The sequence below is a fragment of the Pecten maximus genome, chromosome 11 (genome assembly GCF_902652985.1).
Source record: "Pecten maximus chromosome 11, xPecMax1.1, whole genome shotgun sequence".
Taxonomy (NCBI): Eukaryota; Metazoa; Mollusca; class Bivalvia; order Pectinida; family Pectinidae; genus Pecten; species Pecten maximus.
The window spans coordinates 36,872,575-36,899,691 of record NC_047025.1 but is presented as its reverse complement, the minus strand read 5'-3'; the positions used below and the strand labels follow the sequence as shown (position 1 = coordinate 36,899,691).

General features: G+C 36.2%; 1 protein-coding gene across 6 annotated transcripts in view; it reads left to right on the top strand.

Moving 5' to 3' along the window:
• The window catches only part of LOC117337343 (MORN repeat-containing protein 1-like), a 76,724-nt gene that overhangs the window by 12,818 nt on the left and 36,789 nt on the right, over positions 1 to 27,117 (top strand). For 2 of the 6 annotated variants that reach the window (XM_033898272.1, XM_033898269.1), the window contains exons 1-3: positions 8,042 to 8,771; positions 16,059 to 16,130; positions 22,377 to 22,586. In XM_033898272.1, the coding sequence (XP_033754163.1) occupies positions 8,489 to 8,771; positions 16,059 to 16,130; positions 22,377 to 22,586 (565 nt within the window). In that variant the 5' untranslated portion in view covers positions 8,042 to 8,488. Of the gene's footprint in view, positions 1 to 8,041; positions 8,772 to 16,058; positions 16,131 to 22,376; positions 22,587 to 27,117 lie in introns of those variants that run through there. The other 4 variants (XM_033898271.1, XM_033898268.1, XM_033898270.1 and 1 more) reach the window with 3 other exon arrangements.

Here is a 27,117-nt window from a genome sequence, read left to right as displayed (position 1 = left end):
TTGTTACGTTCCTTTGACAGATTAAAAATCGATAAGGGGGTGATTTATCGAGAAGTCATAGAAGATGGTACATCCAGAAAACAGCTGATATTACCTCCTGCTTTTCGGAAACAAGCCTTATATGGACTTCACAATTCTGTCGGACACCCCGGACGTGATAGGACATTGTCACTTATTCAGGAACGTTTTTATTGGCCAGGAATGACTCAGGACGTGGAGAGATGGGTGAAAAGGTGTCGACGCTGTATATTTAGGAAGGCAGTTACTCAGAAAGCGCCATTAGTGAATATCCAGACAACCCAGCCACTGGAGCTAGTGTGTATGGATTTCCTTACCTTGGAGTCATCTAAAGGAGGATTTCAGCATATACTGGTTGTGACGGATCACTTCACCAAGTACGCACAAGCCATTCCTACGAAAAATCAAACCGCTAAAACTACAGCTGAGGCATTTTTCTACAACTTTGTTGTACATTACGGAATGCCTAGACGTATACACTCTGATCAAGGTGCCAATTTTGTTGGAAACTTAATTCACCAGTTATGCGCTATAGCCAACATCAAGAAGAGTAGGACTACGCCGTACCACCCAATGGGTAATGGAAGCTGTGAGAGGTTTAACCGGACGTTGCTAGGGATGTTGGGTACTTTGGACCCGAAGGATAAAGGAGACTGGAAAAGGCATGTCGGTCCTCTTGTTCATGCATACAACAGCATACGGCACGATAGCACAGGCTATTCTCCATTCTTTCTGATGTTTGGTAGACAACCTAGGTTACCCATCGACTTGGCATTCGGAATAGACATTGGAGGGAAGCATCAACCATTGTCCAAGTTTGTATCGTCTCTTCGCGAGAACCTGAAGAATGCCTATGACTCTGCAAGACGGTTTATGTCTACAGCTGCAGAACACCAGAAGAGGAATTACGACAGGAAGGCTAGAGCAGTTGCTTTACAGGATGGAGACAGAGTTCTAGTTCGGATTATGGCATTTGAAGGAAAACACAAAATCTCCGACAAATGGGAAGATGATGAATACGTCGTGATTCGTCAGCCTAATCCAGATGTGCCTGTCTATGTCGTCCGCAAGTGTAATGGCGAAGGAAAAGAAAAGACATTGCACCGCAATTTGCTCTTGCCCATCGATTTCCTGCATGACACAGATGAAGTGAGTTTTGATGAGAAACCGGAGTCAACAACAAGAAAGAGGACATTGACCAAGCCAGAGGAGGAGGATATTGTTACTTTGGAGACCGCAGACAGCGACTCCGATGAAGATGTCGACTCATCAGTCGTCATTGATGATCCTGTAGAGGGCCCGCTATCAGAATTGGAGAATGGGATACCTTCACATCCCAAGGAGGATACTCCGGCGTCTGATAGACAAGAGTCTGCCCAGTCTGTTGATGGTGACGACTGTCATCCGACTGTGGTAGTGGACGAAGCTCCGCCTGGTGACGACCAAGTCTCGGGGAATGATGAGACTGGGGGTGTTTCAGTCCAGGATGATCAAGATGTGGTAGCACCAATTGCACCACGGGTACCAACGCCAGCTCCTAGAAGATCTACTAGAGCTAGGCAGCCTCCTTTGTGGCAGCAGTCAGGAGAGTTCGTGATGAACCAATTATGTCAAGGGATTTCATCGGATTGGTTCACGAGAGCAGAGTATTTACAACGTCTGGGTGAGCGTGGAGTACTTGCTCCTGATCGAGTATCAGATGCTCTCGTTAGAATCGTATGTGGAGATGTGATTTGTTAGATATATTGTTTCCAGCTGGACTGTTTTATTCTACATGTTTTAAATAGATATGTGTTTTTCTTAAACTTTCATATTCGCGCTCTTTTCTTTTGATTTTTATTTGAATGTACGTATGATTTGTGACATTGTGATATTTAGTAATGTATTTGATGCATAATGTACATGACTAGATTTTGTATTTATGATAAGTAAGATATTTCCCAACTTGTTTTAAGACGAGGACGTCTTTTTCGAACCAGGGGGAGTATGTAATAGGGTTATTTTTAATAAAGTGTTTGATATTTGTGAAATGTATACATGTATATGTGTGATAATTATTAATAAAATATAATAAATATGTAAGGTATTTATTATTGAGGTATAAGGCCCTCGCGACCTTTTACCTGCGTCCGTGCATATATATATATTCGTTACCGGCGATCCCGTGCGCGTGTTTGTATATTGGTATGTGTATGTCTTTGTACCTGTGAGTATATTTCACTGACGAACGTGACATGTGACTGTAACAAAGTTGTTTGATTGGTTGAAAGTTCTTATCTGTGGTTTTAGTCTTTGTTTCTTTGTGTTTCGGGACATTTGAATTTCGACGTCATTGAAGCCGGAGCTACAAAATGTAGGTCTTCGAATTCATCTGTCACCATATAGAGTCGTATTCCTGTATTGTTTACATCTGTTGTGCGGTATATGACGGTCATGGAAGTGAGCAGTGTTAAGCCTCACGTTGATGCACTATACGTGTTAACGTGGGTTTTTGAGTAATAATAAAACCTTTGAAATCAAACGAACCCAGCGGCATTGTCATCATTTTAAGACATATTACACCCCGCTACATTATATCATGAAATACATTGTAGCATTACATGTAGACACCAGTACTATATGTGAGGGGGCATATGTCTGTCTGTGCACGAGTTTGTACATACATATTTTATTTTACATCTGTGCTTGCAGGCAAATAGTTTGATACTAGATATTTGATGAACCCTTGGAGAGATTTATAACAACAGTGTACATCTGATTATAGATTTGGTTGTCATCTGTCAAAGTTTACATTTATTGTCAGATTCATGTTTCCCTACAGTGTGATTATAATTATTCAAAAGTTCAAAACAATATATACTTACTTTTGATCCAGGTGAAGTAAATTATAAAAACTATTTAAATTTTGAAATATAAATGATATTAAAAGAACTGTAATTAATTAAAGATTGTAGTCCTGGGCCCAGGCCAGATAGAACATCCCTTTTCAGATAATAACAACTTGTTAATGTATTTAAGCATAGGTTAATTGGTTGTCAGATGAATTGTCGTTAGGAGGAACCGACTCTACCTAACACAGTGTAAATAATGTGTCTGCTGTGGGCCAATCACACAGACCACTAGCTCAATGGAATAATACAACTAATTACTGTCATTTGATTTTTTTTCCTTTTAATGGAAAACAAATATATGTTTGGGTCCTCTGAAAATCGCTGTAGAGCAATCAGATATCAGGGTCAATATCTGGACAGGCACTCCTTGTTACAATGTTCTATGTTGGTCAATAGTGAGTACTAGAGGTCAAGGTCACCGAGACACTAGCGTGTTCATTGATTATAATGTTACACCCAGAATACAAGTTCCCAAATCATCAGGTTTGATAATAATTTGAATTTTCAGAACATTTACTTGACTGAACTTTGAATAGGCTTAATTATAAAACTATTTGATCTGTTTAATTATTCTTACCTCGATCTGATAGAAAGAGTATGATCATGACCTTTTAATTATGTACTTGAATACAAGTGATTTTGGAACACAGTAACTTTGATGTGTGAATACAATGGTTAAATCATTCAGGTATAAGTTCACCCCTTTTTAATGCTTCACTTCTCTGAAGTAACGGGATATTCACACTCCTACAGATTGATAAAATGTCCATCCCTTGTAAAGTCTTGTTCAGCATTACACCATTGAAATCTCTACCCCTGTGTGTTGCACAATTTTCACCTTGGACCCCTGTGGGGCCTGTGAGACTGTACCTGATATAAAGGATAGCCATTTCACACTCTAAATCATGTCAATCTTTTTTTATAAGAAGTGGCATAAAAAAATCATGCATATACTGCAAACAGGCTACATTTGTATACTTTGTGATGTCCCTACAAATTGTCCTTTGGAGACTTCTTTAATAAAAAAAAAAAATCCAAATGGAAGTGCTGAGAGAATGGCATGGGGGTATAGCCAGCTCTGTACTCTTAAAGCTGCCTGTTAATGACTGAATGATTCCCATGTGTCCTTGTGAATGGCCAGAATTACAAAATAGTACTCATGATCCATATACCACCACCATGTACAGGCCAGACTACCATGTAGTGAGGCCTCACTGGCCACCATGTAGTCAGACTTGGCCACCAGACATAAGCCTGGCCGCCATGTACAGGGCCCAGCCACCATGTAGTGAGGCCTCACTGGCCACCATGTAGTCAGACTTGGCCACCAGACATAAGCCTGGCCGCCATGTACAGGGCCCAGCCACCATGTAGTGAGGCCTCACTGGCCACCATGTAGTCAGACTTGGCCACCAGACATAAGCCTGGCCGTCATGTACAGGGCCCAGCCACCATGTAGTCTGATGCCTCACACAGGCCACCATTTAAAGGCCTGCCCGTCATATAGTCAGTTAGGCTTAACACTTGCATCCATGTACAGGCCTGATGGCCACCATGTACTCAGGCCCGGACACCATGTAGTCAGGCCCGGACACCATGTAGTCAGGCCCGGACACCATGTAGTCAGGCCCGGACACCATGTAGTCACACTTGGCCACAATGTACTTGTAGGCCCAGCAGAGCTACCTTGTTACAAGCCTGACCAGAATAGATACATTTGTAGGTGACGACAGGTTAAGACATTTATTCATATCACAGCTATATGAAAGCTTTGATTATCTAAATATTTGGATTTCTTTTGTATTTTAAAGGTTTATTATAATTTGTATTGTCAATTTAAATTTAGATGATTTTGTTGTCATTACCATTGAGGATATAATACCGTCTACTCCAAAGTGTGAGGTGTTTGCTGATCCACTCTCATACTCTGGTGACATTTCACCGATGTGTAGCATGATCTACGTTATTGTGTAATTTATACAATCATAAGTAGATCTGTGTTGTTAACACATCTGTGGATGTTGTCCACTTGTTATATACTTGTAAAAATTGCCAAGTGAGCTAGTTCTTTGAGCACAATTTGTAAGTTGCAATACCCAATAGGACCTTAGTCAGTGATCGTTCTCGCCTCGTACTACTCCGCTTGTTGGCTCTTTTTCTATCAGAGACCTGTTACATGGTGCCTGTCAAAGTATCTCGTCGTGTAAAATCTCTAACATTGTTGGAGTAGCCTTGTGTAAAACCTCTAACATTGTTGGAGTAGCCTCGTGTAAAATCTCTAACATTGTTGGAGTAGCCTCGTGTAAAACCTCTAACATTGTTGGAGTAGCCTCGTGTAAAACCTCTAACATTGTTGGAGTAGCCTCGTGTAAAACCTCTAACATTGTTGGAGTAGCCTCGTGTAAAATCTCTAACATTGTTGGAGTAGCCTCGTGTAAAATCTCTAACATTGTTGGAGTAGCCTCGTGTAAAATCTCTAACATTGTTGGAGTAGCCTCGTGTAAAATCTCTAACATTGTTGGAGTAGCCTCGTGTAAAATCTCTAACATTGTTCGAGTAGCCTCGTGTAAAACCTCTAACATTGTTGGAGTAGCCTCGTGTAAAATCTCTAACATTGTTGGAGTAGCCTCGTGTAAAATCTCTAACATTGTTGGAGTAGCCTCGTGTAAAACCTCTAACATTGTTGGAGTAGCCTCGTGTAAAACCTCTAACATTGTTGGAGTAGCCTCGTGTAAAACCTCTAACATTGTTGGAGTAGCCTCGTGTAAAACCTCTAACATTGTTGGAGTAGCCTCGTGTAAAACCTCTAACATTGTTGGAGTAGCCTCGTGTAAAATCTCTAACATTGTTGGAGTAGCCTCGTGTAAAATCTCTAACATTGTTGGAGTAGCCTCGTGTAAAATCTCTAACATTGTTGGAGTAGCCTCGTGTAAAATCTCTAACATTGTTGGAGTAGCCTCGTGTAAAATCTCTAACATTGTTGGAGTAGCCTCGTGTAAAACCTCTAACATTGTTGGAGTAGCCTCGTGTAAAACCTCTAACATTGTTGGAGTAGCCTCGTGTAAAATCTCTAACATTGTTGGAGTAGCCTCGTGTAAAACCTCTAACATTGTTGGAGTAGCCTCGTGTAAAACCTCTAACATTGTTGGAGTAGCCTCGTGTAAAACCTCTAACATTGTTGGAGTAGCCTCGTGTAAAATCTCTAACATTGTTGGAGTAGCCTCGTGTAAAATCTCTAACATTGTTGGAGTAGCCTCGTGTAAAACCTCTAACATTGTTCGAGTAGCCTCGTGTAAAATCTCTAACATTGTTGGAGTAGCCTCGTGTAAAATCTCTAACATTGTTGGAGTAGCCTCGTGTAAAATCTCTAACATTGTTGGAGTAGCCTCGTGTAAAACCTCTAACATTGTTGGAGTAGCCTCGTGTAAAATCTCTAACATTGTTCGAGTAGCCTCGTGTAAAATCTCTAACATTGTTGGAGTAGCCTCGTGTAAAATCTCTAACATTGTTGGAGTAGCCTCGTGTAAAACCTCTAACATTGTTGGAGTAGCCTCGTGTAAAATCTCTAACATTGTTGGAGTAGCCTCGTGTAAAATCTCTAACATTGTTGGAGTAGCCTCGTGTAAAATCTCTAACATTGTTGGAGTAGCCTCGTGTAAAATCTCTAACATTGTTGGAGTAGCCTCGTGTAAAACCTCTAACATTGTTCGAGTAGCCTCATGTAAAATCTCTAACATTGTTGGAGTAGCCTTGTGTAAAACCTCTAACATTGTTGGAGTAGCCTCGTGTAAAATCTCTAACATTGTTGGAGTAGCCTCGTGTAAAATCTCTAACATTGTTGGAGTAGCCTCGTGTAAAATCTCTAACATTGTTGGAGTAGCCTCGTGTAAAATCTCTAACATTGTTCGAGTAGCCTCGTGTAAAACCTCTAACATTGTTGGAGTAGCCTCGTGCATATATGCGACCTCAGTAGATAATTGCCACACGAGGACCCTTCATTACCAGAATGTTTTTAGATTTTCAAATCAAAAGACATTTTACTCATAAACAATAAATGCCTGCCATCAATCGATACTAATATGACACCAACAAATGATTGATCTCAAATAAACATGTTAAATGACAGTTAGATACGTGTAGAGTGTACAAATTAATGTACTTGTGTTGTATAATGTCTGCCTGGATTATCAGGTATGTACACGTACTACCTTATGGTAGTCCCCTAATACATCAATAAATTTTTGTTTTACCTTGGAGCTTGGAACTAGAATATTTTCATAATTCTTGCCTCCTACATAACTTTCATTATTAACTGTATACCAAGTAATTACAGAATATCACCTGTTAACCTGTAACTACATCACCGACGGTCAATATAACAGTTTAAAAATACACCAGGAACAGGGCCTAAATCTTCACTTAACACCTTTCTTCAAATCAGTTAAAGGTAATGTGTAGATATGTTTAATGAAGTACACACTCTGTGAAATACAATTAATGTAAGTCTCGTGTCTGTATAACACTGTCTACAAACAGGTACATTACACCCTCGGGAAAGATCAGCAATGGGACAAATTGATTGATATTATGTACATGTATTGTGAGAAATTGATCTTATTATAAAACTGGTCATTTTTTCATTATATTGGTTAGATAAGTACAGTTATAAGAACATCAAGCTAGTACATGTATGTTGAGTATCGTTCTGTATTATAATTAATGAATACTTAGTCATTTGAAAACTTCTCTGATCTTTCAGATCAAGCTTATGATTTTTTTCATAAAAATCCCAATATCTAAAATACATCTAATCATAGTTATTTAAATCAATCTCCAGTCCTTTATGACAAAGATTAAAGTAATCTAGGCGCAAATAGAATATCAAGTCTCGGACAGATTAATTGCATAATTGATCCAGAATTATCCTGTCTACCAAGGCTTTCACAGGTAAATGTTGTATTACCTATTGATACGTATCATGGGACAGTACTAGACCTCTGGTTCAATACTTGTGACTATACTGGTGGTAGGGTTAAGAATTGGCTCCCGTTGATTGGTATGTGTTGTTCCAAAACCTTTAAATGTATGTGTAAGTAGTCGACAAGTGCTTGTTTTACGGCAGCGAGACGGATCGCTGAATGGGACCTGGAGAGCTCGGGCGTAACTCAGGATATCACCGGTGGTAGTTCTGTGGATTATGTTAATATGTCACTAAACGACCAACGGTTTCAACTCTACCTTTCATATATACAACACTAGAGCTTTAAGCTACATATTAAATTGATACCTCTATTGTTGGTTATTGGAGCTTAAGTAGATTTCTGTAGAGAACACCAAACACCAGGGACACAACATGTAAGTCAGTGGCAACTCATTGGTGTTCGTTTAGACCACAACTTTTTATTTTCTTCTTTGAAATGATAATTTAACATTAGATATCTGGGATATTTCGATTGAGATCTTTGGATTTATTCAGTGTGATTCTGGGGACAATCCTGATGGTGTGTAATGGACACTGAATGTTGAGCATATTGAATTCCTAGCTTTGATACAGGATCAGTATAACAGCTCATAGGTTGATGCCACTGAAACATCAAAGGTTGGGCAAAATGCCACTGATGCCACATCACCCTGGTGGCAAGTCGCTGAGCCACAAACACGGACATGGTGGACTATCACCCGAAAACAAACACGCACGCAATGGACATTCACCTGAAAACAAGCTTAAAGCCATAAAGTTTGAGAAAAATGAGGATCTGGAGTATAAACTCCCATTTCTCCCAAAATCAATTAAAAAGGACAAGAAACCTTTGTCAGAAAGGAACGCATGTACCTACAACTCTATACCCAAGAATGGCACAGGTAGGCATTGTAGTGTGTCACAGTAAAATATGGTTATTTATTACTGTGTAAATATTTACTTTTATAAGGCTCAGACAATTTAACATCTATATCCTCATCAAAGTAGTTCAAAACAAATCTATAAAATCTCTGCTGTTGATATTACACTTAAAAACTTACTTATTCTGTTTTGCAGTTATTTTTTAAATAAATAAATAGTGTGTGTACAATTTTGTCACACCTGGTAACATTGGTATGATAAAATACATAAAATTCAAAGGTTCTGTCAGACAATGACAGATGTGCTGTCACCCCCGGGACTGTCAAAATTACTAACATCATCAGGGGCTTATAGGGTTATGCTATTGTCTAAATTACTATCACCCTCATGTCTAACAGAATTACTATCACCCTCATGTCTAACAGAATTACTATCACCCTCATGGCTAACAGAATTACTATCACCCTCATGGCTAACAGAATTACTATCACCCTCAGGGCTAACAGAATTACTATCACCCTCAGGGCTAACAGAATTACTATCACCCTCATGGCTAACAGAATTACTATCATCCTCATGGCTAACAGAATTACTATCACCCTCATGGCTAACAGAATTACTATCACCCTCAGGCTAACAGAATTACTATCACCCTCAGGGCTAACAGAATTACTATCACCCTCATGGCTAACAGAATTACTATCACCCTCATGGCTAACATAATTACTATCACCCTCATGGCTAACAGAATTACTATCACCCTCATGGCTAACAGAATTACTATCACCCTCAGGCTAACAGAATTACTATCATCCTCAGGGCTAACAGAATTACTATCACCCTCAGGCTAACAGAATTACTATCACCCTCAGGCTAACAGAATTACTATCACCCTCATGGCTAACAGAATTACTATCATCCTCAGGGCTAACAGAATTACTCTCACCCTCAAGGCTAACAGAATTACTCTCACCCTCAAGGCTAACAGAATTACTCTCACCCTCAGGACTGACTGAAGTATAATGTCACCATCAGGACTATTAAGGCTGAATCAAAGCTGTATATATAATTATGACCATCATCCTCTTGGCTGTGAAAGAGATTTACATAGGTCTTTTTTCACACAGTATTTAATCACCATATATTATATTTGTGAACCTTAAACTTTTTAAGATTTTGAAAATGTAGGGTTGTAACTTAATTATGATTAATGATTAAGTTATCTTGGAACAAAGGATTGCCGAGTGTTTGGCAGCTTAATTATCTTACCCCGAGGGTTGAGATTCCCCTGTCTCACTTGGTGGTGAATGATCATTTTTCTCTTACCTTATTTACCCTCTTATGTATCTAATATTGACGTTACATCAATGCAAGGACATGTTGACATGACGTGATTGAATTGTCGACGTGACGTCATTGTACTGTTACCGTGACGTCATGATATTGTTGATGTGATGAAATGCAATTTCCCTAGGGTGAGATAAGAAAATCTCACCCCAGTAAAACTGCGGATATCCCTGTCCAGGGTAAGAGAATAATATAATCTTTCACCCCTTTTGGGGGGAGATAGGAGGATCTCACTCCGAAGGGGAGATTGTTAAATTGATAATTCCCAAACACGAGGCTTGCCAAGTGTTTGGGAACTTAACAATCTCCCCCTGAGGGTTGAGATCCCCCTATCCTGTTGTAATAAATACGGACCTGTTACATCCTGTTGTAATAGATACGGACCTGTTACATCCTGTTGTAATAGATACGGACCTGTTACATCCTGTTGTAATAAATACGGACCTGTTACATCCTGTTGTAATAGATACGGACCTGTTACATACTGTTGTAATAAATACGGACCCGTTACATCCTGTTGTAATAAATACGGACCCGTTACATCCTGTTGTAATAAATACGGACCCGTTACATCCTGTTGTAATAAATACGGACCCGTTACATCCTGTTGTAATAAATACGGACCCGTTACATCCTGTTGTAATAAATACGGACCCGTTACATCCTGTTGTAATAAATACGGACCCGTTACATCCTGTTGTAATAAATACGGACCCGTTACATCCTGTTGTAATAAATACGGACCCGTTACATCCTGTTGTAATAAATACGGACCCGTTACATCCTGTTGTAATAAATACGGACCCGTTACATCCTGTTGTAATAGATACGGACCCGTTACATCCTGTTGTAATAGATACGGACCTGTTACATCCTGTTGTAATAGATACGGACCTGTTACATACTGTTGTAATAGATACGGACCTGTTACATCCTGTTGTAATAAATACGGACCTGTTACATCCTGTTGTAATAAATACGGACCTGTTACATCCTGTTGTAATAAATACGAACCTGTTACATCTTGTTGTAATAAATACGGACCTGTTACATCTTGTTGTAATAGATACGGACCTGTTACATCCTGTTGTAATAGATACAGACCTGTTACATCCTGTTGTAATAGATACGGACCTGTTACATACTGTTGTAATAGATACGGACCTGTTACATCCTGTTGTAATAGATACGGACCTGTTACATTCTGTTGTAATAAATACAGACCTGTTACATCCTGTTGTAATAGATACGGACCTGTTACATCCTGTTGTAACAAATACAGACCTCTTACATTCTGTTGTAATAAATACGGTCCTGTTACATCCTGTTGCAATAAATACGGACCTGTTACATCTTGTTGTAATAAATATGGACCTGTTACATCCTGTTGTAATAAATACGGACCTGTTACATCCTGTTGTAATAAATACGGACCTGTTACATCCTGTTGTAATAGATACGGACCTGTTACATCCTGTTGTAATAAATACGGACCCGTTACATCCTGTTGTAATAAATACGGACCCGTTACATCCTGTTGTAATAAATACGGACCCGTTACATCCTGTTGTAATAAATACGGACCCGTTACATCCTGTTGTAATAAATACGGACCCGTTACATCCTGTTGTAATAAATACGGACCCGTTACATCCTGTTGTAATAAATACGGACCCGTTACATCCTGTTGTAATAAATACGGACCTGTTACATCCTGTTGTAATAGATACGGACCTGTTACATACTGTTGTAATAGATACGGACCTGTTACATCCTGTTGTAATAAATACGGACCTGTTACATCCTGTTGTAATAAATACGGACCTGTTACATCCTGTTGTAATAAATACGAACCTGTTACATCTTGTTGTAATAAATACGGACCTGTTACATCTTGTTGTAATAGATACGGACCTGTTACATCCTGTTGTAATAGATACAGACCTGTTACATCCTGTTGTAATAGATACGGACCTGTTACATACTGTTGTAATAGATACGGACCTGTTACATCCTGTTGTAATAGATACGGACCTGTTACATTCTGTTGTAATAAATACAGACCTGTTACATCCTGTTGTAATAGATACGGACCTGTTACATCCTGTTGTAACAAATACAGACCTCTTACATTCTGTTGTAATAAATACGGTCCTGTTACATCCTGTTGCAATAAATACGGACCTGTTACATCTTGTTGTAATAAATATGGACCTGTTACATCCTGTTGTAATAAATACGGACCTGTTACATCCTGTTGTAATAAATACGGACCTGTTACATCCTGTTGTAATAGATACGGACCCGTTACATACTGTTGTAATAAATACGGACCCGTTACATCCTGTTGTAATAAATACGGACCCGTTACATCCTGTTGTAATAAATACGGACCCGTTACATCCTGTTGTAATAAATACGGACCCGTTACATCCTGTTGTAATAAATACGGACCCGTTACATCCTGTTGTAATAAATACGGACCCGTTACATCCTGTTGTAATAAATACGGACCCGTTACATCCTGTTGTAATAAATACGGACCCGTTACATCCTGTTGTAATAAATACGGACCCGTTACATCCTGTTGTAATAAATACGGACCTGTTACATCCTGTTGTAATAGATACGGACCTGTTACATACTGTTGTAATAGATACGGACCTGTTACATCCTGTTGTAATAAATACGGACCTGTTACATCCTGTTGTAATAGATACGGACCTGTTACATCCTGTTGTAATAGATACGGACCTGTTACATACTGTTGTAATAGATACGGACCTGTTACATCCTGTTGTAATAGATACGGACCTGTTACATCCTGTTGTAATAGATACGGACCTGTTACATCCTGTTGTAATAGATACGGACCTGTTACATCCTGTTGTAATAGATACGGACCTGTTACATCCTGTTGTAACAAATACAGACCTGTTACATTCTGTTGTAATAAATACGGTCCTGTTACATCCTGTTGCAATAAATACGGACCTGTTACATCTTGTTGTAATAAATATGGACCTGTTACATCCTGTTGTAATAAATACGGACCTGTTACATCCTGTTGTACTAATCACACCAGTTACCTGAGTGAGATTTCAGTAAGATATTCTGTCGTTATTGGTCCTGGTATAAGGACACACAACTTGTACATATTGACCGTGAGTTAGCTGTCGTAGATTACATCACATCCACCAGATGAACCGTTATTCCAGGTCTGTAGGTTTATATAGATTATACCAAATCAATGCTAATTTCTCTGTTCTTTACAGAGTGGCATGTTCTGATCAATACCTGTATTTCATTTTTTTCATGCAGCCTTCAACCAGTTCTCAATAGTTTGCCATAACCCATTCAACAAGGTTCAGACTTATTTTTCTATGTTGTTTGTTATTGAAGTATTTCATGGTATCCACTAATATCTGTGTACCCTAGGAGATATCTCACCTTTCCTTTTTTATATAGGATTTGTGAAGTATTTTATGGTATCCACTAATATCTGTGTACCATAAACAGGACCCTAAGAGATATCTCACCTTTCCTTTTTATATAGGATTTGTGAAGAATTTGCCATTTTATTGAGCCTCTTTTTGCAAAACTAAAAAAGATTTTCTGACAAATTTCATCAACTTCTACAAAATGGGCATAAATATAACATTGTGTTGATCAATGTTACAAGACTTAATGTCTACTTGGGCTGATTGGACATATAAAATGGTGAAATTCAATGGGATAGGCAATAGGAAGGTTGATATACACAATCAATGTTATTGGTGTTGTAATCAGTTAATAACACAACCAATGTTATTGGTGTTATAATCAGTTAATAACACAACCAATGTTATTGGTGTTATAATCAGTTAATAACACAATCAATGTTATTGGTGTTATAATAATAACACAATCAATGTTATTGGTGTTATAATAATAACACAATCAATGTTATTGGTGTTATAATCAGTTAATAACAATCATTGTTATTGGTGTTATAATCAGTTAATAACAATCATTGTTATTGGTGTTGTAATCAGTTAATAACACAATCAATGTTATTGGTGTTATAATAATAACACAATCAATGTTATTGGTGTTATAATCAGTTAATAACAATCAATGTTATTGGTGTTATAATCAGTTAATAACACAATCAATGTTATGGGTGTTATAATATTAACACAATCATTTTTATTGGTGTTATAATATTAACACAATCATTGTTATTGGTGTTATAATAATAACACAATCAATGTTATTGGTGTTATAATCAGTTAATAACACAATCAATGTTATTGGTGTTATAATCAGTTAATAACACAATCAATGTTATTGGTGTTATAATCAGTAGACTAGTGAGAAAAGCCGCAATATACTGCTTGGCTAGAGAGAACTTCTCATTAGCTCAATTGGTTGAGTGTATAGACAAGTAAGCCAGAGGGATGACACAAGTTTCCATCCCTAGTTGAGGCAGTGATTCAAATCTAATTAATTAAGTGCTCAGTTACAGATTTTGATATTTTTCTTACCAATGTGACATCAGCAAGTGTAACTATCTGATTTGTCGTACATAAAATGTAGGTTTGTCATCAGTTAAACTTTCACAATATAACTTTGATCGTTTGTCATCAGTTAAACTTTCACAATATAACTTTGATCGTTTGTCATCAGTTAAACTTTCACAATATAACTATGATTGTTTGTCATCAGTTAAACTTTCACAATATAACTTTGATCGTTTGTCATCAGTTAAACTTTCACAATATAACTTTGATCGTTTGTCATCAGTTAAACTTTCACAATATAACTTTGATCGTTTGTCATCAGTTAAACTTTCACAATATAACTTTGATCGTTTGTCATCAGTTAAACTTTCACAATATAACTATGATTGTTTGTCATAAGTTAAACTTTCACAATATAACTATGATTGTTTGTCATCAGTTAAACTTTCACAATATAACTAGGTTTGTCATCAGTTAAACTTTCACAATATAACTAGGTTTGTCATCAGTTAAACTTTCACAATATAACTATGTTTGTCATCAGTTAAACTTTCACAATATAACTATGATTGTTTGTCATCAGTTAAACTTTCACAATATAACTATGGTTGTCATCAGTTAAACTTTCACAATATAACTATGATTGTTTGTCACAGTTAAACTTTCACAATATAACTATGATTGTTTGTCGTCAGTTAAACTTTCACAATATAACTATGTTTGTCATCAGTTAAACTTTCACAATATAACTATGATTGTTTGTCGTCAGTTAAACTTTCACAATATAACTATGTTTGTCATCAGTTAAACTTTCACAATATAACTATGGTTGTCATCTGTTAAACTTTCACAATATAACTATGTTTGTCATCAGTTAAACTTTCACAATATAACTATGTTTGTCATCAGTTAAACTTTCACAATATAACTATGTTTGTCATCAGTTAAACTTTCACAATATAACTATGGTTGTCATCTGTTAAACTTTCACAATATAACTATGTTTGTCATCAGTTAAACTTTCACAATATAACTAGGTTTGTCATCAGTTAAACTTTCACAATATAACTAGGTTTGTCATCAGTTAAACTTTCACAATATAACTAGGTTTGTCATCAGTTAAACTTTCACAATGTAACTTTGATCGTTTGTCATCAGTTAAACTTTCACAATATAACTATGGTTGTCATCAGTTAAACTTTCACAATATAACTATGATTGTTTGTCACAGTTAAACTTTCACAATATAACTAGGTTTGTCATCAGTTAAACTTTCACAATATAACTATGATTGTCACCAGTTAAACTTTCACAATATAACTATGATTGTTTGTCACCAGTTAAACTTTTACAATGTAACTATGATTGTTTGTCGTCAGTTAAACTTTCAAAATATAACTTTGATCGTTTGTCATCAGTTAAACTTTCACAATATAACTATGATTGTTTGTATTTCAGGTTTAGGAGTGTACACATATGAAAACAAATACTTCAGATATGAAGGACAGTGGAGAAATGGTAAAAAGCACGGTAAGTTTGTCAATTTGATTTGATATTTTAAGATATTTGTGGCCTCTGACATCATTGACCATTGGTCAGCTGTGAGGAGTTGGTTTGTATGACATTAAAGATAAGTTATTATGGTTTTGTAGATGTTATATTCTAATTGTTGAATCCATTTTGTAAAACACATGTAGATTTTGTATGCAAGGCTCTTTACGGCAGTGGGTCACAGAAAACTGAACATGTGAACATTTTACAAAAATTTTTATTTGAGTTCTAACATGTATTTTAAACAAAGAAATATTTTCCTATATATGGTGGTGTGACAGTTGGGTATGTTGGATAGCGGATGGCTCACTTGCAGATGTAAATAAGAATATTCAGGTATCCGAGCATCACCTATCTGATTCATTGAATTTTCTTCTAGAACTTCAGTTTTCTCCCAGGTATAAAGTACCCTATCTTAGGCAATAGCAGTTATTATAATCTGCTATGACATAATTCTTTAAATATATATAATAAAAATAAACTTAAAAGTTACATATCAGGTAATGTTTGATGTATGATAATGACCTGTAAGTTGTTTTTGAAGAAACATAAGCAGCAATTATTATAAAAAGTGAATTTATTTCAGTTCAGTATAAACTAAATAGGCTACAATCACAATGTCTAGTATAGGTATGTGCATGTCGATACTGATCAACTAGGATTCAGATTGTAGCACTGAGCATGAAAAAGACATTAGCCACATACAAGTCCAGTGGAGGCGTTGTTCTGAGTACCATATGTATATTAGTCAGGTCACTGTAATGGTTATGGCTTTGTGACACTATAACCAATATCTAATAACGATCTATACTGAAACATGACCGGTGTATGACATACTAAAGTGTATACAGACTTCCTAACATAGGTTTTTTGTATCGATATGTTACAGCTATAAGTGATGATCTCAAAATAGAATCTGTAATACTAATACAATGACTGATGATTACAGGTCAACTGTTTGTATCAAAGCCTTCACGGTGAAGGTTTGTAATCTACTAACACGGCGTTGAGGCGTCGATCAGGTTTAGGTTGTTTAATCTCTACCCTTGATTACAGGCAATATTATGGCTTCGTTATAGCGTCCTATAGGTACACTGTGCACTTATAGAATTTATTAAAGCTTAATATTAAATAGACCTGGTCTCTGTTAGGTCACTGTTATGGTCATTCTATAAATCTACAACATTGACTAATGGAAGATTAGGTCTCATTCCCATTTGTTTTTCATTTCAAAATAAAATACAATCTATGTACAGTACAAAGTAATAGATTTAGTACAATCTTACCAGATTAATTCTGAGCCAACTAGTTGTCTGACTTCTGATATATGAAGGAGAGTTTTGACATAATTGTTTCATATAAATCTCAGCCCAGGGTGATCTCTGCCATGCAATTCATCGATTTAACAAGCTGTTCATGATTATTGATAATTAATGATACAATGATGTGTGCAATAGAGAAATAATGATTATTGATAATTAATGTTAAAATGATGTGTGCAATAGAGAAATATATTTTTTTATACCTTCAAAGGGAATGATATCACATAATGTTTGGCGTCTATTGTGTATGTATCAGTGAACTACATGTCTTCACAGGGTGCCCTAGCTAGATATAGGTTTTATATTACTGAGAATTTATATTAGGCTTTTCGTGTCTTTGAATCTTAAACATGGAAATATGACTACCACTGTTAACTTGCTAAATGTTATTCCTATTTTTGTGGTAATTAATATCACTAACTTTCAACTTGACAATTATCAACACCCCAAGTTGAGGTAGTATGTTGTAATTAGCCATATATAGGGGTGGCATAGGTACAAATATTATAGAGGGGGTGGTGAGTACAAACGTTTTAATTGTATGGTATCACCTAGACGTAGTATACTCATTTACACATACAATATTGAATATACATGTATCTAACTTATATATATACATATATGGAGATATTTTAATTGATATAATTAGGTTTAAGGTCACAGTTATTGTTATAGATAGAAGAACAGAGGAGATCTCGACTGTAATGTATGTAAATGGTGAGCCACTTAATACACACGATTAAGTGGTTTGTAACGCAACAGCTGTCAATTAGATAGTATCACACCCCAGCTCGATAGTCATTTGTGACATTTAAAATCACTTTTTGAAGATTTAATTATCCAGTATTGGAATTGTTCCTAATGGACACCCCATGTTAGCCAACATTTAAGTAAGATTGTGTAGGGATAAAAGTGATTGTAACATTATCCTACACTGTTGTCAGATCATGCCACTCGGCTCAGATTTCCTTCCACCAGTGGAGCAATAACCCTTGGGTAGAATTATCATAAAATCAGACATATATCTTATCAGCAGATACTGTAATAATATCTATTTAAGGGTACTGTAATTTATAATTAGAAGGCTAAAGATATCTTAGACATATTTGTGTTATGTTTATACTCATTCTTCACAAAATCACCTAATCATCATAGGTATGATTTGTCTAAGAAGATAGTATGAGCATTAATTAACAGAACGTTGAATTATCAGGAATCTTTATCAAAATGACTGTGTCAATAGATCATGAACATACGGCAATCAGAAGAACTACAGGAAAGACATTTTTGTGGGATTATCTGCTTTTACTGAAGAAAATCAATTATTTCAGTTAAGTAAAAAAATCTTGAGGTTGAAAGTAGAGACAGAAAGATAATGAGAAATGTAGTATTTGTTGCTGCGGACTGGTCAGTTATAATATCCCAGACTGGTCAGTTATAATATCCCAGACTGGTCAGTTGTAATGTCCCAGACTGACCAGTTGTAATATCCCAGACTGGTCAGTTGTAATATCCCAGACTGGTCAGTTGTAATATCCCAGACTGATAAGTTATAATATCCCAGACTGGTCAGTTGTAATATCCCAGACTGGTCAGTTGTAATATCCCATACTGGTCAGTTGTAATATCCCAGATTGGTCAGTTGTAATGTCCCAGATTGGTCAGTTATAATGTCACAGACTGGTCAGTTGTAATATCCCAGACTGGTCAGATATAATATCCCAGACTGGTCAGTTGTAATGTCCCAGACTGACCAGTTGTAATATCCCAGACTGGTCAGTTGTAATATCCCAGACTGGTCAGTTGTAATATCCCAGACTGATAAGTTATAATATCCCAGACTGTTCAGTTGTAATATCCCAGACTGGTCAGTTGTAATATCCCATACTGGTCAGTTGTAATATCCCAGATTGGTCAGTTGTAATGTCCCAGATTGGTCAGTTATAATGTCACAGACTGGTCAGTTATAATATCCCAGACTGGTCAGATATAATATCCCAGACTGGTCAGTTGTAATATCCCAGACTGGTCAGATATAATATCCCAGACTGGTCAGTTGTAATATCCCATACTGGTCAGATATAATATCCCAGATTGGTCAGTTGTAATATCCCAGACTGGTCAGTTGTAATATCCCAGACTGGTCAGTTGTAATATCCCAGACTGGTCAGTTGTAATATCCCAGACTGGTCAGTTGTAATATCCCAGACTGGTCAGTTGTAATGTCCCAGCTGACTGGTCAGTTATGATATCCCAGACTGGTCACTTGTAATATCCCAGACTGGTCAGTTGTAATATCCCAGACTGGTCACTTGTAATATTCCAGACTGGTCAGTTGTAATGTCTCAGACTGGTCACTTGTAATATCCTAGACTGGTCACTTGTAATATCCAAGATTTCAATGGATGATTTCCTATATCCTATGTGAAGGGTGTTTCAGCAGGAGGATGTTAAGTTTTTGAGTTTGTTCTCACACTCTTGGTCCTTACTTTAAAGGCATGACAAAAAACTGGCGGTATAATTTTGGGATGTGACCTACTGACCTATATATTCTATCTGTGCAAAGTAACTATTCAGTTTTTCAACAGAATTTTGCTGTCAAATTTTTGTCGGTATTTTGCATTCATTTACTGACAGGTTCTGATGAAACTTTACAGGTATGTTTACATTGGTGATATACCTTACACAAGTTCGTCTATCAAAACCATTGGTTCTTGATTCTAAAGGTCAATGTTGCTAGAAACACAATTTTGTTTTTATTAGTATCATGAGATATAAAGTAATATGAAATTACAAATATTATAGCTTCATCTCTTTCTCTATCAACATGACTCTTACCAAGACAAAGACTATTGTTTTATGTGTGTTGTAAGCCCTGCTCACTACATTTTATTTGTGAATATTATATATAATTCAAAAACAAGACTAAGATTATTGATGTACAGCTACCTTGAGTCGAGCAGCCATAGGTAGGAAGAAGTGTGTGTTGTAAGCTCTGCTAACTATGTTTAATTTGTGAATATTATATATAATGTAAAAACAACAGAAATTCTAGTGTGATCTTGCAACTCAAAGTAATTCAGGTTAATGTCACGGAGACGTACACACCACAGATATCGGGTAGTGAGGTGTGACTTTACCCATCAGTGACGTCTATAGTCGTATGTCATCGTTAACTCCAATCCTATTGTTTTAACACCAGATCATTAACCATACATTGGATTGAACTGTTTGATCAGTCATCATATTCTAGTTTAATAAACATATTGTACTTCAGCACATCCTCTATGGCAGTATACATGTTATCCATATTGAAATCCAGCCAAAACACGGACAGACATATACAGGTCTTTTGTATTTAGGTTCTACTGTTCCTTTGTCAGTGTATATATATTGGAAATGTGATGAATATGTTTAATGCTGGATTTATCTTCCATGAAGCGTTAAGTATTGTTGTCATGAATGGTATAAAACTAGTCCAATTGAATTGATTGCATTACAGTAAATTGGTAATCTAAAACACCTAACACATGAAGTGTTTCAGAATTCTGCTGTCATGGACATTCTGTGGTAGTTTTATGATAGAATACAAACACCCAGATTTGCTTATTGAGTATATAAGCTTCAGGTTGTTGACATTTATAGGTAAATTTAACCATTGGGATATTAAAAATGCTAGGTGAATTTTAACATAGAGGATGTTGAAATGTTAGGTAAATTTAATCATAAGGATGTTGACATGCTAGGTAAATTTAATCCTTGAGGATACTGACATGATAGGTAAATTTAATTTTAAGGAGGTTGACATGATAGATAAAGTTAATGTTAAGGATGTAAACATAGGTACATTTTATAGCCTTGAGGATGTTGACATGTTATGTAGATAACCTTGAGGATGTTGACATGCTAGATAAATTTAATATTTAGAAAGTTGACATGCTTGGTAAATTTTACCATAAGGATGTTGACATGCTAGGTAAATTTAACCATAAGGATGTTGACATGCTTGGTAAATTTAACCATAAGATGTTGACATGCTTGGTAAATTTAACCATAAGGATGTTGACATGCTAGGTAAATTTAACCAGAAGATGTTGACATGCTAGGTAAATTTAACCAGAAGATGTTGACATGCTTGGTAAATTTAACCATAAGGATGTTGACATGCTAGGTAAATTTAGCCATAAGGATGTTGACATGCTAGGTAAATTTAACCAAGGATGTTGACATGCTAGGTAAATTTAGCCATAAGGATGTTGACATGCTAGGTAAATTTAACCATCAGGATGTTGACATGCTTGGTAAATTTAACCATAAGATGTTGACATGCTAGGTAAATTTAACCATAAGGATGTTGACATGCTAGGTAAATTTAACCATAAGGATGTTGACATGCTTGGTAAATTTGACCATAAGATGTTGACATGCTAGGTAAATTTAACTATAAGGATGTTGACATGCTAGGTAATTTTTACCATAAGGATGTTGACATGCTAGGTAAATTTAACCATAAGGATGTTGACATGCTAGGTAAATTTTACCATAAGGATGTTGACATGCTAGGTAAATTTAACTATATGGATGTTGACATGCTTGGTAAATTTAACTATAAGGATGTTGACATGCTTGGTAAATTTTACCATATGGATGTTGACATGCTTGGTAAATTTAACCATAAGATGTTGACATGCTAGGTAAATTTAACTATAAGGATGTTGACATGCTAGGTAAATTTAACCATATGGAAGTTGATCATGGTTATCCATGTGGTATATAGTTAGATGAACCATCATACTAGAACATTTACATCTTATTTTATTTGATAAGTTGACATAAATCTAAAAACTGTGTGTAGAATTCCTGTGATACTTTGTGATATTTCACTGTTTTTTTACTTTAACAGGTCATGGAAAACTTCAAATGCAAGATGGAAGTTATTATGAAGGAACTTTTAGTGATGGTGAAATTAACGGTCATGGTTTTCGCTACTTCTCTACATCTGGGTGTAAATACACAGGACAATTCCATAAAGGAGAACTTCACGGTACTGGTAAAATGATATATACAGACGGATCTATCTATGATGGTCAGTGGTACCGCAATCGTAAACATGGTAAGTCACGGCTTCTACCTGACTATGTAACTTGATGTTATTATGATACCCTGGATTTGAAACTGAATGATGTTTACTAGGTTGCTCACAGATTAGTTGATGTATATCTAATTAACTAGATTTCCAGGTTAATTGGTGTATAACTTAAGTTAATTAGATTCCCAAGTTTAATTGGTTTGTAACTTAAGTTAACTAGATTCCCAAGTTCAGTTTGTGTTTAACTCAAATAAACTAGATTCCCAGGGTGTACAATTTTAGTTAGCTAAATTCCTAGAGGGTTGACTGGTGTGTAACTTTAGTTAATTAAATTCCTAGAGGTTGACTGGTGTGTAACTTTAGTTAGCTAAATTCCTAGGGGGTTGACTGGTGTGTAACTTTAGTTAATTAAATTCCTAGGGGGTTGACTGGTGTGTAACTTTAGTTAATTAAATTCCTAGAGGGTTGACTGGTGTGTAACTTTAGTTAATTAAATTCCTAGGGGGTTGACTGGTGTTTAACTTTACTTAATTAAATTCCTAGGGAGTTGACTGGTGTGTAACTTTCAAATTGGCTTACTTTAGTTTGTCAATGAAGGCAGTGTTTAACTAAAACTAACTTTTCAAGGTCAATTGGTATAGAACTTTGGTTATCTAGATTCCCAGGTTAATTAGTTTATAGCTTTGAGTGACTTTAGGGAATACATTTAATAGTTTGTATATAATCTTAGTCTCCTTTTTTATGGAGTGCTTTCTGATATACAAAAATGTATATAGATAGTAGAAGAGTTTTGGTTAAGTTAACTTTTAGGGTATTGCCTCGAAGAGGGGGTTAATTGTGAGGTATGTTTGAGTGCTGTCACTGGGATATACATCTTGTAGTCTATTATGACTTTTAGAGCATAAGTGTGTTGGAGAAACACTTAAAAAGTCATGTTTTATTCCTGGCTGTTAAGTGTGGACAGGTGATTAAAGGACTGAGTATATGTGTTATATTTCAATATTTCTCCTGTGGGTATTGTTATATACTTACAGGTCACCTTCTGTATAACTACACTTTAACAATGCCCCACTCTGTGGTATCCACACCATATCATCATACATATTGATTTTTTCTCTATTTTACCTACCTTATCATTCAATCAAGCCTTTGACCTATAGCAATCAATCAAGTCATATAACTTAACTTTCCTCACTATTCAGATTTCTATTTGATAATCTTGAATCCTAAATTTCCCATTCTCACTATTATTAGATGTTGATCTCCTAACCTCACACTTCAGGTCGTATCAGAGACTCCACGGAGACTCCATTTTTTCCCTATATTATATACAATGTATTTGAAATAATATGGAGAAGTTAATTAAGACAATGAATGGCTTATTTTTATGTCAGAACAAATATATAGAAAAATATCTGAAAAAATATTGAGAAAATTCACCTGGATTGTGTGTGTATAAACAATATCATACTTACCATATATCATGATAAGTTAAATTGGCTGAACTGTCAAAAATGTAAAAAAAAAAATAACTTTGGGTTTGTAATATACTACAGACTGTGCTGTGTCACTGTTCCTGTTTGTCACCTTTTATTTATGACTGGATTTTACTTGTGATTTCATGAATGTAAGGGTTATTTCATGGCATGGTAGACTGTATCTTGATAGTATTCCAATGAGTTTCATATTTTAAAATTTTCCAAAACCTATCATTATATTTTATGTTGAAATAACTAAAAATAACTAAAGCCAGAAATTCACTCCTTATAAAAATATCCTTGTATCCATTAGGATACATAGTGACAGACTGTTTTGTTAGTATTGAGCCAAACATCGCTGGTACTGAGAAATACTTGTACAGGTAATTATTTTAGAAAACATGAAGATGTGGGGAATTGGGACTGACAAAGTGATTTTTTTACTCACCCTTTCTGTTTGTTCCTGGTGAGAAGTATGCAGTAATTAAGTCTGTAATTACATAAGTTCTTGTCACTCGGGACTTATCACACCCTCGCTATACTTAGGTGTAATAATCATCCCTTGTTACGTGAAAAACCATGTAATAATCTATACATACATACAACATACCTGTATAATCCCATTATACTCAGTACTAAGCCTATTATCACTTGTTGGTTGTGCAATGCATGTTTGAAACTCATGCCTACTTAAGGGTCATCTATATAGCAGAATAATGTTGAATTTCAAACACGAATAAATAGCTTAAAAATTGCACAAAAATAGTCATGTAATAAACCAAAATGTTTGTTTGGACATGTAGTGTCTTAAAATCACAAATAATTTGATGTAGATGCTAACAATTTCTTCTATAGAGTTACTTTGTGGTAAGTTGTAGCAAGGAATAATTCTAAGCCACAAAAATAACCAAACCTGAAAAATAGCCCAGATGTCATGCTCACAGGTGTCTATAGCACAGTCTATTAAATAACAACCTAGTAGGGATGTATAGCCTTGTAAAATATCAACTGTTTTGGCTGGATTTGCTGTTTAGATGCCCCTTAAACAAATCCATGCTTTTATTACCTGTGTCTGTGCTTTCATGGTTTAAACCCATGTTTTCTATTAATCACATTCTCCCTAATCCATGCTTTCTTACAAACTGGTGTCTCCTAATACTATAAAATATTCTGAATTATTTTGTAAAACTAATGTGAAATTATTATAAAGACTGTGCTTTTCTCCATTTTATTATGTGAACATTTCAGCCTCCATGTTAACTATGCCAGTGCTGACTTTCGTTTAATGTTAATTATTTGTGTATATATCTGGTATATAAGCCCACATGTTTTCTAATGAGTCGCAATGTGTTCTATGGAGCCCATATTATCTAATAACCCCATCCCCATGCTATCTAATAACCCTATATCCATGCTATCTAATAACCCTATCCCCATACTATCTAATAACCCCATCCCCATGCTATCTAATAACCCCATCCCCATACTATCTAATAACCCCATCCCCATACTATCTAATAACCCTATATCCATGCTATATAATAACCCTATCCCCATACTATCTAATAACCCCATCCCCATGCTATCTAATAACCCCATCCCCATACTATCTAATAACCCCATCCCCATACTATCTAATAACCCCATCCCCATACTATCTAATAACCTCATCCCCATTCTATCTAATAACCCCATCCCCATACTATCTAATAACCCCATCCCTATACTATCTAATAACCCCATCCCTATACTATCTAATAACCCCATCCCCATACTATCTAATAACCCCATCCCCATGCTATCTAATAACCCCATCCCCATACTATCTAATAACCCCATCCTCATACTATCTAATAACCCCATCCCCATACTATCTAATAACCCCATCCCCATACTATCTAATAACCCCATCCCCATACTATCTAATAACCCCATCCCTATACTATTGAATAACCCTATACCTATGCTGTCTAATAACCCCATCTCCATGCTATCTAATAACCCTATCTCCATACTATCTAATAACCCCATCCCTATACTATCTAATTACCCCATCCCTATACTATCTAATAACCCCATCTCCATGCTATCTAATAACCCTGTATCCATGCTATCTAATAACCCCATCCCCATACTATCTAATAACCCCATACCCATGCTATCTAATAACCCCATCCCCATACTATCTAATAACCCCATCCCCATACTATCTAATAACCCCATCCCCATACTATCTAATAACCCCATCCTTATACTATCTAATAACCCCATCCCCATACTATCTAATAACCCCATCCCCATACTATCTAATAACCCCATCCCCAAACTATCTAATAACCCCATCCCCAAACTATCTAATAACCCCATCCCCATACTATCTAATAACCCCATCCCCATGCTATCTAATAACCCCATCCCAATGCTATCTAATAACCCCATCCCCATACTATCTTATAACCCTATATCCATGCTATCTAATAACCCCATCCCCATACTATCTAATAACCCCATCCCCATACTATCTAATAACCCCATCCCCATCCTAATAAGCCCATTCTTCCTAATAAGCCCATACTTCCTAATAAGCCCATACTTCCTAATAAGCCCATATTCCCTGATAAAGCCATACTTCCTAATAAGCCCATACTCCCTAATAAGCCCATTCTTCCTAATAAGCCCATACTTCCTAATAAGCCCATACTTCCTAATAAGCCCATATTCCCTGATAAAGCCATACTTCCTAATAAGCCCATACTTCCTAATAAGCCCATACTTCCTAATAAGCCCATATTCCCTAATAAGCCCATACTTCCTAATAAGCCCATATTCCCCAATAAGCCCATACTTCCTAATAAGCCCATACTCCCTAATAAGCCCATACTTCCTAATAAGCCCATATTCCCTAATAAACCCATACTTCCTAATAAAGCCATACTCCCAAATAAACCCATACTTCCTAATAAAGCCATTCTTCCTAATAAGCCCATACTTCCTAATAAGCCCATACTCCCTAATAAGCCCATACTTCCTAATAAAGCCATACTCCCTAATAAGCCCATACTTTCTAATAAGCCCAT